Consider the following 14,621-nt stretch of genomic DNA (forward strand, 5'->3'; position numbering starts at 1 on the left):
ATTATTCATATTGGTTATTTAATATATTAAATATCATTTCCACAGATATTTTCTATTTTGAGTAACAGTCTAATATCAGACTTGTATTCTGTATGATCGTTATATTTGAGGTGACATTGAATGCTAGCATATAAAAATTCATAGAATTGAACCAGAAATTGGCCTGTCTCACTGACCTATACCTAGTATGTGATTTTTTTTTTTTTTTTTTTTTAGTGTTTTGAAATTTAGGGAGGTTTAGGGGAACTGACTTTGAAGTTTATTGCTAGACTTTTCACATCTGAAAATTTTTACTGTTTATTGTTATAATTTTAATACTTTAAAATGGTATTACTGGGCAACCTTTTCCACATTCCTGTTTCTAAAGCTTAATTGGAGAGTCCCAGATCTTTGGTTCAGAAAACTGCATTAGCTTATAAACCAGTAAACCCTAACATTTGGCTTGTTAGCGAGCAGCAGTTAACCAGGTGCTTGCTTTGTGCAGAGCACTGAACTGTGTACTACTCTTGATGTGGGGACAGAGTGACAGAGAGCAATCCATGAAACGGATCTCTGTTTAAGAAGTGCTACTTTAGTTGAAGCTCAATGTGGTTGGTGTATTTCTAAAAAAATAAATGTGAAGTATCTTTTAAGAGCCTAAGTATGGTTTTTTTTTTTTTTTAATAGTCCGAATCCAGATCATTCTCTCATCATTTTTATTGCTTCTCATTCTATTAAATGATGAAGGGGAAAAGTTGACTTTGACTAGTCCTCCTCTGGCAGTTTTTGGACTGCTCCCTTTAAGTCTCTGGGTGGTGGTTTTTCCAGTTGTTTTGTGAGGGAATATGTTCATTTTGGGGTTTTATGCATCTAAATCTCACTGATCATGGTATTGAACTTCTCTGTGGCAGAATGGTAAGCACTTACCCCAAATGTTGTATGACTCATGATAAATACAAAATGATTTGGGGAAATAATTCTTGTCTCCAAACTATGAGACAACTATTAACAAAACATTTTTGTTTTAGGTTTGGATTTTCTTTCCCTTATTCCAGTTGATCCCCAGGTATGTATCCTGAATTTAAGCAACTAATTTGTATTTGATTGTTGGTTATGTCATACTAACTAAAAAATGACCAGTTGCATAAAATCAGGACAGTCAACTTGCGGTTACTTAACTTGATGGAAAGGAATTTCTATGTAAATATTTCACAATTTTATTTGGAGGACTACAGTTGCTGTTTTTAAATTTATGATATTTTGACTTAATACCTGAATTTTTAATTATATTTTATTTAGTTTTCCGAATCAGTTAGCATTTCTTACAAGCATTTGGGTGATTAAAGTGAGGGGAAGCAGTGCTGATGACTGGAAGTTAAAATTTCAGAGATTATCTGTGAAGCACTCGTTCTATGCATAGAAAATAGCGGAAGCTGATTCAACAGTCCTGAATCATTAGCTTGATTCTTCCTTGTTTTTAAAGGCCGTCAGATACAGACTTTGGGGATGCCCCAATCCAAAGTTGCTATAAACCGATCATTCCGGTTTTCTCTGTCAGCAGTAAGAAACTCGAGGATCCCAGGGACCCAATAGTAAACGTGGACTGACGGACGTATATATCAGAGGCAGAACAGGGGGAGAAGGGAAAGGCATGGGGAAAGCAGATGGGGAAAGTGAAGCAGAGAGTGACTTTGAGAGAATTGTTGCAGGTAGGGAGGGCCAGAGGAAGACCCACAGAGCACTGCTTCATAGGCTGCAGAGGCCGCTAACCACAAGTCTTATACCGGCCTCCTGTGTCCGTACTCTGTATCTGATCACGCCAACAACACTGGAAATTTGGGCCCAGGATAACGTGTGCAGAGTGAGGAATTTCTTCTCACTCTGAGTCAACTCTGTTACATTAGTAGATTCTATAGCAAAAGTATCTATATATCTTTCTAGGAAATGCATTCTTCAGGCTTGAAATATTACTGAATCTTATGAGAACCACCCTTCTAAAAAATGATCTTAGAACCCATAGGATTTTGATTTCATAGTGCTATTTGGCATCCTTAGTGTCAGGCTAACTTATTTGATAAGCCAGTAGAAGGGTAAGGTTGTGCCTTCCGTTTTCCTTAGAATCCTTAGATTTGTCCTCCTTTACCTCCATAGTACCCCCCCCCCCTTAGGCCCTGTTACCTTTGTGCAGATACGTGCCAATACACGTGGTTAGATACACATGGTTAGAGGTAAAATGGCTGCACCCTGAGTATGACAAGAATTCGTAGAGCCTATTGATAGCAGAACTGTGGTATCTAGCATTCATCTTATAAATGAAGAGAGTACCTTTTTACTACTAGACAGTCAAAAACTGCCTGAGAGGAAGTAGAAATAAAATGTAAGTTTCTGGGCTTTTTTCCAGATTGTTTAGCGGAAAATCCGAATTGATTCAATTTTAAAGAAGTTTAATGCCTTAGAAGTCTACTCTCTTTAGAGCACCCGAAACGCTCTCCCCCCTTAACCAGTATCCCTTTGATCTCTTTGTGTATGACGTTTATTTTATGGATGAACCAAGACCGTTACCCATGCTAAACACTGAACTACTTTTTCTGTCAGGCAGCCTACAATTCGGTCGTTGCTCTTCCACTGATTGGCAGCGTGAGCCTGGGGCTGTCGTTGCCATTTTAAGATTTTTTGGAAGATCGTGTAGTGAAAAAAACTTCAGTTTTAAGTTACTGTTTGGTAACTTAGTATCTCTAATGATAGGCTGGAATACTTTATAGAATTGATACCACTGATTGAATATTCTTACTGATCTTTTTTCAAATAGTCGATCTGAAGACAAATTTTTAGGACTCCTCCTCTTGTATATAACTGGTCCTCACTTACTTTACTAAAATCAGTCAGTGCTGCTGTTTCTCACATTAAATATTTTCGTGGCGGTATTTAGCTCTTGTCTCTCTACTCCTCTTGGACGATATTATAGTGTTAAAACTTCAGGTTTGAATTTGAGAGTCAGCGATCAAGATGGTAAGGAGACTTGAAATCGGAATTCTTGAAGGGGGGCAGTATCAAGCCCCACAAGGAAGATTATATCTCCTTTCAGATTTGTCCCCAAATTTTGTGATTATGTGGGATAATTCTCTGTTCTTAGTATCCTGTGGTAGTTAGCTACTTTAGAATGAATGCTCTCCTCCTGATTACACAGGTATCATTTCATGTATGTCTAAAGGATTCAAGTGGTACTGTTGAGTTGATCAGTCTTAAAATTCTTGCTAAAGAGTCTGATTGACACTAAATTTTGAAAGAATTATTGAATTTTGTACTAGCATTTTTGCTTAATGCCATTAGAAATAAATATTTGTTAGCCTTTATGATGTGCTTTAAAGCTGGCATAAATGCATTTAGTGAGCAAATTCTTTTTGAGGTTAAGTATGAGTCATAATGGTGGGGCCAGTATTTACTATTAAATAATCTTAGTAGTTGTTGACATTTTGTACTTGGACCTGTATACTTGGTCTACAAATTCTGCAGGACTTGAGAGAATCAAAAATATGCTGCACTCACTAAACAGTAAAATAGCTAAAATCATACCACCTTCCATCCGAAGATGTGAAGTTTTGAGAAATTCTAAATCCCACTAGGATTTAAATATGTGGCTATCACTTATGCATATCTAACAATTTCTAGTCTCTTTATTTAAAACCAATGTAGCCTCTTCCTCATCGGCATCATTGTTTGTTTCAAGCAGTACTGTCCTCCTATGTTTTTGGATAGTCTCACCTCACCCTTAACAGCAAGCAGTACGTCTGTCACCACCACCAGCCCCCATGAAAGCAGTACTCATGTTAGTTCATCCAGCAGCAGAAGTGAGACAGGGGTCATAACCAGCAGTGGAAGTAACATTCCTGACATCATCTCATTGGACTAAAGGAGGACTCCCTCGATTCTAGGAATCATTCATCAAAACTGTTCTTTCTTGGATCTCTGGTCCGTGGAAGCTATTTTTTTTGTAACGGTTACTTTGCTATTTATTGAAACGTCAAATGGATTCTTTTGCTTTCTGAGATGAACGCAGATGACTACAGCAAGAACCAAATGACATGCGAGGATTTTTCTTACTCATGCTGTACTGAGCATCAGATACATTCGGCCATAACTGTATCTTCTCGAGAGATGGATTTCAGTTTCATGTGTTACTGGATGGATTCTGCATACACATCGGTTAAAAATTTTTTTTGTTGTAATAAACAGCAATAAAATTATGTAAATATTCAAGTAAACTTTTTTCTAACTAAAAAGATGTAATCAATGATTCTAAAATGACAGCAACTTCTGTTTAACCTGATGTGAAGGCAAGATACATGGAAGGAAGTCGTGTTTGCTGAATGAGTCCTTTCCATGGAGATTTGTTCCATTTCATTGAAGTAATGAAACCCTGATAAGTGGCCACAGCTTGGGTTCCTCTTTTCTTCCTGATATCAGCCATCAAAGAGAAATGGCCTGTGTTGTGTATTTTCCCTGGTTGTCATTTACACTTTGATGTTGTTTGCTAGCAATTGCAGAGGGAAGTTCTGGGACTTGGCTGCTCTTTATCAATGATAGTGCTAAAGAACGCTGTGCAGATTCTGCCCTGACATAACGTGTGTTATTTTTGGTAATTGTACGTGCTCATTCTAGAGATCTCTATAAAATTGGGCTTGCCTTCTCGAAAAAGAAATTCTATGCAGCCGTTGAATGTTGAGTGAAATGTTTTTGGAGTAACACGTGGCTAGAATGTTCATTAGAATTTTGTTCACACTGACCAGAAATATCGAGAGCTTTGAGGCAGCAGAAGACCAGATTGGGGGGCGGCGGGAATAACAAGAGTTTAATCTCTTCCTAGGAACTTCTTTGGCTCATTTATTTTATAGAATAATACACAAATACTTGTTGAACCTTTTCAGATTTTACTAACACTAAGAATGCAAATATGGTTTAGGACCCTGGTTTTATTTCTCACCAATACAGTTTCAGTGTCCGTGATGATTTTCAAACGTAAAGAAAACACAATAGCAAGGCATGGGGACTGCATCAGATTTCCTTTTCCTTTTTTTTAAAAGGCAATCTTTCCTGATACCATAAAGGACAAACAGAATTAGAAATGTTTGAATTTGAGTAAGGAAGGTTTGGGGAGAGTGGCCTGTAGCCCACTTTGAAAACCACTCATTCAGAATGTGCTTGATTTTAAATCCCTCAGGAGACTGAGTTTTACCCTTAGAGAAACATTTCTATCCAAATTTTCTATTTCCCTTTGTTTCATTTGGCTTCCTAAATTTTTGAATTCTCAAGGAATTAATACTTCATGTTTAGGTTTCTCTCCCTAGCTGTGTCTATTTGAAAAATAAAACCCTTTTTCAAAATGACTTAATCTAACTGATTTCTCAAACCAAAGTGCCCAGATGAAGAGTCTCCCAATGTCAGTTAGACTAGGGACACAGTCGCATTACTTCAGGGCTGGTGTAACTCCCAGAAGCTGATTTGTCACTGCTTGGGTTTGTTTTGTTCTGTTGTTTTGTGGGTTTTTTGGTTTGTTTTCTTTTTCTTTTTCTTTCTTTCTTTCTTTCTTTCTTTCTTTTTTTTTTTTTTTTTTTTTTTCCTCTCAACACCACCTCAAGTTTTCAGGGCCACTGCTCTCTTTGTAAACAGACTTAATTTCATGTGATTTTCTTACATCATCCCCCCCTTTGGCTACATCTTCCCTTTACTTAATGTGTTACCCCCTTTTGGAGAGCTGCTTCCCATTAAAGCGTAGAAACAAAACCACGTCTCCCTGCCCGGGTTGCGCCATGGTGGCCATTTTACTTGCTTAGTCATCAGATCTCCAGTCCGTGTTACAATCTTTTGGTCCAGGTAGGGAATTTCTTCTAGTAAAATTTTCTGTTGCTGCTCGAAAGACAGACACGATTTCTGTTCACTCTGTAATCAGATAGAAAACGTAACCCTGATTTGTGTGGTATAATTTGTTAATAAATAAATGATGTATATTTGTTACCATTTTGCTACCCTGTAGATTCTCAGACTCCCCCTCCCCCATTTAATCTACTACAGAGTTTTATAAGGTAAATGGAAATACTCGTAGAAGTTCATTTACGTACTTGGTTCTTGTAACCAATACCTCTGTGCTTTTATAGTTTTGCTTTGTTTCCTTTTCTACTATTTTATGTGAACAGTTTTAGTGTTCATTTTTGGTGCTTTACACTGAAATTACGTAGAAGATTTTAATTTATACAGGCAACTAATGTTTTTAAAAACACATTTTTAAGTTTATAATCTTAAGATTGGGCTTTTAGTATGTTATCTTTGAAGGTGAGTATTTTCTTTATGCTTTTGCCTTCTGACAACAGCATGATCCATTAAGCCATTATGGTTTCTTTTCGTTTTCATTTTTGTTTTTTTTTCGTATGGTCACCAAATACTTTTACCGAGACCCTGACTTTTCAGCAGTTTGTTTTGCTTGCCCAGATTTCTGCTTAACCAAGTGTAATACAGTTTCAGAGGACATTGTCTTAGCTGTCAGCCAACCAGTGATTATGTGGACTATCTTGTTTAAGGAAGGGAACTGCAGCTTCTAGTCTCCTCTTACAAACAGTGAGGCAACCTATAGTTTTGGTCTTTATTCCTGTGTAGAAATGTGAAGGGCTTTTCTTGCCTTTGGTGACTCTTGACACTGTAATCAGTGCTGAATATAGCTTCACAGCTAAGCTCTGCTTACATTCACAAACTTGCTGACCCTAAGGTGAGCCGCTTTAGGATTTTATGTCCATTTCTGCCCAGAAGGTAAAAATCCTTGGCACGTGTCACAGGATAATTAGATGGCCAAATGAAATAATAGAGCTAAATTCAGGTTATGTGGCACTTATCTTAGAACGTGCTTCAGGAAAGCTAGGATGAAAATACTATGATTAGGTGAGGGTTGTAACAGCGTAAGTTGAGCCATATAACTCTTGGTGTAAAACAAGTTTCTCTAGGGTAGAATCTTAAGGAGTTTGAAGAAAGGTTACAATGTTGGACTGTAGGTGGAATGGTATTCAACAGAGACTATTTTGACTTTGAGATTAGACCTTTCAGGCATTCTGCCTTCAGACCAGTCCTGGACACGTGTCACTTAGTAACCAAGTTTGTTTGTTTTTCTTCTAATAAGTATTCATTGGTTACGTTTTGTCTTTTTCAGTAAATTTAATTCTTACAAACCATTAGTTTAATTCTCAAATATGCTTTTTATTTCTCTCTAGCCCCTAATTGGTACAAAAGCACTTAACTATTTACTTTTTTTCCTCTTTTTTTTTTTTTTTAAGTAAACACTTGTTTTCCTAATTTTTTTTCATTTTGAAAAATGCAGAACAGTGCACCATTTAAACTTGGGTCTGATGTGTTTTGTGGCCCTGGATCCACGTGCTGTGGGAACTGTCATTAAGATCAGTGATTGCTGGCTTGGCCCGCTTCACCATCTTTTCTGCTGCAGTTCCACATGAATATGGTGAAACTTGGGGAAAACAATTTAAGAAGTTCTCTGCCATTTTTTGTTTTTGTTTTTAGTCTGATGCTTCTGTCAAATGAATGGTTTGTAGGCCCCCTTTTTTTGTTACTAGGAGCCACACTCCCAATTCCTAGCAGAACAAATAAAGCTGTATAAAAATGCCCATTCTTCTTTAATCCTTGATTCAATAATGTTTGTTTTTTTCTGTCTATGCCAGTAATACACACTCATTTTGGAAATTTTAGACAATACAGAAGGCTTATAAAGAAAAATAATAATTGCTTGTATTACATCACCCAAGAAAAAAAAGCCCTTTGATATTTTTGCATATTCTTGCCAGTCTCTTCGCTTCTTGTACATGTTTTTACATAGGTTTATTCATTCTCGGTATAATTTGTATCTTGGTTTTTTTCTCAGTCTACATGTCATTAAAAACTGTCAACTCTTATTAATTGCTTGATATTCCATTGTATGGATGTGCCATGATTTGTGTAACCTTTCCCCATGGGGCATTTTAGATTGCATCTCATAAAGTTACAGCAAATGTCTTTGTGCATAAATTATTTCCTTAGGGCGAATTACTAGAGGTGGAATTTCTGGGTCGAGGATATGAACGCTTTTGTAGTTCTTGACTCATGTCACTTTTCCAAATGATTTTACTGATTTGTACTCCAACCGTATGATATGAGAAGAACCCTTTAACCATATTTTTCAAGAATATGCACCGTTTACCTTAGTGCCGGCATCCACACTATGACCCTCAACCCTCCCCACCCTGGTGAGCGGGGGCTGATTTGGAAATGGTTGGCAAAGATGTTCCCCGGCTGTGTCAGTTTCAACTACATCTACCTGACATGTTCCAGAAACACCTGCCTAAGATATCCAAGTAATTTTTCGCATAGTTTTACTTGCCCTGTGAAAGTCCATTGTAAGACTGTATTTTCCATCCTAGTTAGAAGGTCTTGACTTTTTTTTTTTTTTTTTAATAAAGCATTTGTGCCTAGGGCCAGCCCTTAGTAGCCAGCTTTCTTTTTTCCTTTCTGTAGGCTCCATTTTGCGTTTTCTGAGCCCCCCAAAGCCAGTAGGATCTCCTGAGCCCAAGGCAGTCCAAACCAAACTGGAAGAGTGGTAAGGCTAAACAATGAAAGGGCCAAATTTTGCTTGTTTCACTTTGTGTTCTTTTGTGTTTCCAATGGCATCTTGGTGTTCTAAGGGCAGCTCTGGCGAAAGAAAAATATTGCTTCCTCAGATGTTCAAGGTGTGTTATTTTCTTGATTGGCATACCACATAATTTCCCAAACTGCTTTTTATTTCAGAATGGCTTTTAAAGCTCCCTTCATCTTGTGTTCTCAAAGCTTAACTCTTTTAAGTGAAGAAGAATATTGTGTTACAAAATAGAATATGCCTCTTATTTTGGCCTTTGTCAAACTATTCAGATATTCAGTATGTTTTATAAGTGTTTATGGGATAGAGTAGAATAAAAGATCTGGTCCCAGGCTTCAAAGGGCTCGTAATCAGCTTTTCAGAAATCAAGAATTCTTAACCTACGTTGTGCTAAGAATTTTACAAAAGTGTCTCATTCCTTACAATAGCCTTTCAAAGGAAAGAGGTATTGTCCACATTTAACAGATGAAGGACTAGATTTAGGAAAGTTTCTCAGTGGACTTGGAAGTCTTAAACGGACCTACGTCAAAAGCCCTCATTAAATGGAAGTGACATTAATCAGGCTATTTGGGAATCTAGACATAAGATCATGAGAACTGATTTTAGGTGATGGCCCCAGGAATATAGAAGGAGGACACTGGAGCCATTTCAAAGGAAGACTCAAGATTCAGTGTCGTGAATAGATACAGGAGTAGGGGCTGAGTCCGTTTCTCAAGCCTGGATAACCAGGGTAATGGTGCTGTTTACAGAGACAGGAGGCAGTTAGAATGGGCATAGTGGGCATAGTCGTTTAGGAAAGACAGTGAGTTTGATGGTAAGCATGAGATTTCAAAAAGGAAGGGTCCACGAAGCTCATGTTTGCTTTTCTGCAGTCTTTTAAGATGTGCAGCCTTCCTTCATCTGCCATTTCATCCACTTGCCTTCATTCTGTAGGTATTCTGGTCACTCCTAGTTGCCCATCAACCCTTTTTGCTAAACCATGCTCACGGCGTCTCAGCCTTTTCTTTGGATTTTCCCTTCACTGCCTTGTCACCCATACCCTGCACCTCTCGTCAGTGTGGGCTGTGTTCACTCACATTCCACGTAACTTAAAGAGGTGGGTGGTTGCTGCCCTTTCTCTGTTACAGTTTCTAAATAATTTTTCCCAAGGCCTCTGACAAAAATATGCCCCATTTGTAGCCCATGCCAAGGTTATACTGTTAGTACTTCTACTCTTACCAAGGAACCTGATCGTGACCTTGGATTTGCTGAAGGCATCGCTTCCTGACTCACTGTGTTTCTTGCCGTCTCTGACTTTGTAGTTATTCTCAGTCTTCAACGTTTTGTTGGATGATCCATTCAACAGTCTAGCCTGTAAGATTTTTGGTTACCTCCAGTTTCTTCCACTGAAATGTCCGGCCACTATCTCACCACTTGTATTTTCTCTGTATTTCTTGTCTGTCTTAGGCTCCTCCTTTCATTATTATAGCCACAAACATATCCTCAGACCCCTCCTTCAGGGTCATCTATTCATCCTTTGATTTGACATCGCATGTTCCTTTTGCCCATTCTTGTCAATTATCACAAGTGTGACTACTCTCAAACCGCACCTGTGTCTGCAGATGACCTTATTTCCTGATGCACTCGAAGATTCAGTATGTCAGCACGATTTTGTCTCCATGTGTGCCCACTTTCATTCTCCTTCATTCCAGTCTGAGGATGAGGTGGGCCCAAAGGCCAATTCAGCCACATGGGCTTTTTGACTCTTGTCTCCTTTTGTCATCCTCAGGACCTTCCTCCCTCACACTTCCTCTTTCCTGCCTGCCTTTCACCTCTCTACCGCTGCTTTTGGCCAACAGAATCTCAGTTATCCAATATTAGGTGGTATTGTTACATGCCAGGCATTATATCAGGTTCTCAGAACACAGGAGAGATACCCTTCACCAAAGCTGTGCTTGAGTAGAATGAAGATGAGTGAAGTAGGGAGATTACAGTGCAGTGGTACAAGGCAAAATACAGGGTGCTGCAGTAGCGTGTAGACGGGGCCACGAATTGATTTCACGGACGTGTCGCACAAGTAGGACCATGGGAGTGGAGGAGCTGTCAAGACGATGGCAAATGTTCAGAATAGCTGGACATCTGCTAAGGAGTATTAGGAATGCAAGAAATCGTGAAGGGCCCTGTAAAGACGTGCGAAGGATGGAGGTGTTCTCACGGTCATTAACAGCAGCGTTCGTTGAGTTTGGTACGATTGTTCTCCATTTTACAAGTGTGCGAACACATCGTGAGAGGCTGAGTGACTTGCCTGTGGCCCCCTTGTGAGTGGGGAGGTGGGCTTCAAGTCCAGCTTCTGCCACCCCAGGCCGTCCGTGGTCGTTCTGCCTAAACAGTACGTATTTCCTAACACATCACCCCATTTATAATTCTACATGGCACTTGCCGCAACCTGTGCTTATTTTACGTGTTGGTTCACTGTGTGTTGTCTGTTTCCCTTACTAGATTGTAAGCTCCGTGAGGGCAGGGGTGATCTCCTTTCACTTGCATCCCAGAGCCTAACAAGGTGTGTGGTGCAAAGTAGGTGCTCAATAAATATTCGTAAATGAAGAAATGGTGGGTAACCGTTTGTATTTGACTTGTGCTGACTGGAACTGATTTAATACGTAAGCAGCAGACGTTCACCAAGAGAGGAAAACAGGAGGTACACATTTGGGGCAGAAGGTGGAGGTGACAGGTGCTTGGGATTTGGGAGGAAGTCAGTGCAGTGACCTAGACTCCAGAATCTTACAGGGAAAAGCCCCGGGAATGGGGAACTGGTAGGGCAGTGCACACTGAGGATATGTGTGCAGACACAGCCTCCTGTGTGTATATACAACTGGGGAAATTCTGTGTGTAATCTACGTACTTAGGACCACTCATCCGGGTCAGGTACACCGCACTGAGTTACACTGTACAATCATAGATGTAATTCTGGTTTATCAGCTATAGTCTCTGAAGGCCAACAACGACCCAAGTCATCACGGGACTCTGTACTTTGGAATTGGAACAAGAATCAGTTAACGTCAGTTCCAGATGTCTCTGGAAGTCATGCCCACATGCCATTAGATGAGCAATAGGTGTATCCTAAAACACACTGGTAGTACTGAAACCACGGAGGTGTAAGAGCCCAACCAGAGAAGTCAGTGAGAGAAGTTCTAGAAAAGGAACACAAGGAGATTGAGAAGAAGCACCTGTGGTAGAAAGGAAATCGGGAATGATACCAGAGAGCCCAAAACCATAGAGTATTTCAAGAAGAGAGTAGTCAGTGGAGTTAATAGCTCCTATAACGTAAAAAGTATCCATTAAGAAAAAATGAATTTCAGAAACACCGTGTTTGATTGAATCTATACTTAATTGTAACGGCTTCATGTAAACAAAAACCTAATTAAACTATGCCCCCTTGCTTTCAATCCCATTGACTTTAGTAAGATGTAGCCTCGTACAACGTGGGGGAGGAGTGAATATGCGTCTATCTTAGAATTTAAGAGTTACGATAATCTCTCTCTTTCCCTGACTTTCTCAACCAGGCCATATCTACTAATTTCACCAAGAACAATTTCAGCGGCACGATGAGGGTAAATCTAGGTTGCAGCGGGGTGAGGACTGCAAAGTACAGACATGAAGTGTGCAAGTGTAGACAACGCAGCTGGCTCTGATTGAGGGTGAGGCTCTAGCAACAGAAACGTGTATGGTTGAGGGAATCTTTTTTTTAAGATGGGAAAAACTTGAGTCTCCTGTTTAAGTGCTAACTGGACAGTGGGATGCAGTCCGTAGAGAGGGAGAGGTGAATGTGGGTGGTGCAGTAGGGGTTGGCCAAGATCATTGGTACATCTAGATTCTTAAGCAAGAGGGAGAAGCTGGGATCCCTATCAGAGGCATATGAGGGATGGGTATGCACACAGGTGTGTCAGTTGGATAGCAGAGAGTTTGAAGTTTTCATCTAATGGTTTTGCTTTTATGTTTTTGAGAACCAAGAGATACAAGGACAATAGAGATAGAAATAACAAGTGTTAGCAAGGGTGTGGAGAAAAGGGAACTTCTGTGCACTATTCATGGGAATGTAAATTGGCACAGCCACTGTGGAAAACATCATGGAGGATCTTCAAAAAATCAAAAATAAGACCATACGATCCAGCAATTCCACTTGTGGGTATTTGCTTGAAGAAAATGAGAACATGGATTCAAAAAGATATATGCGCATCTATGTTTGTTGTAGCATGATTTATAATAGCCAAGATATGGAAGCAGCCTAAGTGACTTTCAACAGATAGATTTAATAGGTGCATGGATAAAGTGTGTACATACACACACACAATATTATGCAGCCATAAAAATTATAAAATCTTACATTTGCAGCAACATGGAAGGTCCTAGAAGGTATTCTACCAAGTGAAAGAAGAGAAGGAAAAATACCATATGATTTCACATGTGGGATCTAAAAAACCAAAAAACAAATACAACAAACTGGTGGTTGCCAGAGGGGAGGGTGTGCCGGCATACAGTCGAGGAGGATTAAGAAGCACAAAGTTCCAGTTACAAGTTAGGGATGAAAAATACAGCACAGGGAATATAAGCAGTAATATTGTAACAATTTTATATAGTGACAAATGGTAACTATAATGGACAATAGACTTGGCAATGGCATACATTTTTCTGTAGGACTTTTCAGCAGTGCTCATTGGTAAAGTCTATTATTCAGGGTTGGGTTTTGGTAAAGTTCGTGCAACAGACGAATGACAGGAATAACATCTTGAGGGAGCTGGCAAGTAGTTGACACAATGAAAGCTCAGCTGCCATCACACTCCTGAGATTATTCTTACCGAAGTCAAAACGTGCATGTAATCGTCAAAGTTGGACTTGACTTGTCAACATCTGCGTTTGACACAGTCCCTTCCATTCCTTGGTTTTTGTGACAACACAATTCTTATTTCTGACTTTTTCAGGAACTCCTCCTCTTCTCTCTGCCCTGGAAATGCAAATGTAGCTGTGACCTTGCTTGGTTGACTGCTCTTCCCAGCCACTTGACCCACATTCCTTGTTACACTCAACTACTCCACTAGAATGTAATTTCCACGAGGGCTAGAATCTTTGGGTTTTTTTAACCACACCATTGCAAGTGCCTAGAATAGTTTTCCTTTCAACCCATGCCATTACCTTTGAAGTGAGTTTCTTGTAGATAGCGGACGGTTTGTTTTATGGTAGAACGTTTATTGAGACATAATTCACATATAGTTGTAGTTTGCAAGGGCTGCTGTGAAAATGTTCCACAAATGGGGAGACTTAAACAACGGAAACGTATTTTCTCATGACGTGGAGGCCGTAAGTCTGAAGTCAGGGTGTCTGGAGGGTTGGCCCTCTCTAAGGGCTCTGAGGAGGATCTACTCCAGGTCTCTCTCTGGCTTATTGGTGGCCGTCTTCACCCTATGTCACCTCACTCACATTGTCTCCCCTCCATGCCTGTCTAAGGACACTCTTTATATTGGATTAGGGCCCACATTAATGGCCTCATTTTAACTTGATTACTTGTAAAGATTCTATCTCCAAATAAGGCCCCATTTTGAGGTACTGAGGGTCAGGACTCCAGCATAACTTTTTTTGTGGGGGACACAATTCAACACATAGCCCACACAGTTCACTCATTCAAAGTGTACAACTCATTGGTTTTTGTTAAATTCACAGAGTTGGGTGACCACACCTTTTTACAACTTTATCATTGCCCCCAAAAGGAACTCTGCCCATTAGCAATCACCCATCCCGGGGTGAGAGAAGAAGTCTAGGCTTTCCACTTGACCTCTGCTGATGGGTAGTGATGGAACCTGAAGTTTGTCCTGTGGTGTTTGACTGGAATGATTACTGTCTAAATTATGATGTAAAAACAAGCAGACAAAAACTAAGGTGTCAGAATGTTTTGTTTTCTCAATTAAAAGTCCATACAGCAGGCACCTGGGTGGCTTAGTCAGTTGAG

The 14,621-nt window shown here is 39.6% G+C and overlaps 1 protein-coding gene across 12 annotated transcripts in view; it reads left to right on the top strand.

Annotated features, from left to right (window-relative positions):
• Nucleotides 1-12,868, top strand: part of PIAS2 (protein inhibitor of activated STAT 2) — a 104,009-nt gene extending 91,141 nt beyond the window's left edge. For 6 of the 12 annotated variants that reach the window (XM_049620128.1, XM_049620126.1, XM_049620124.1 and 3 more), the window contains 2 exons: nucleotides 1,008-1,045; nucleotides 3,707-12,868. In XM_049620128.1, the coding sequence (XP_049476085.1) occupies nucleotides 1,008-1,045; nucleotides 3,707-3,889 (221 nt within the window). In that variant the 3' untranslated portion in view covers nucleotides 3,890-12,868. Of the gene's footprint in view, nucleotides 1-1,007; nucleotides 1,046-3,672 lie in introns of all 12 variants that reach the window. The other 6 variants (XM_049620125.1, XM_049620133.1, XM_049620132.1 and 3 more) reach the window with 6 other exon arrangements.
• Nucleotides 12,869-14,621: the final 1,753 nt, after the last annotated feature.

Source organism: Panthera uncia, assembly GCF_023721935.1.
Source record: "Panthera uncia isolate 11264 chromosome D3 unlocalized genomic scaffold, Puncia_PCG_1.0 HiC_scaffold_8, whole genome shotgun sequence".
Classification (NCBI taxonomy): domain Eukaryota; kingdom Metazoa; phylum Chordata; class Mammalia; order Carnivora; family Felidae; genus Panthera; species Panthera uncia.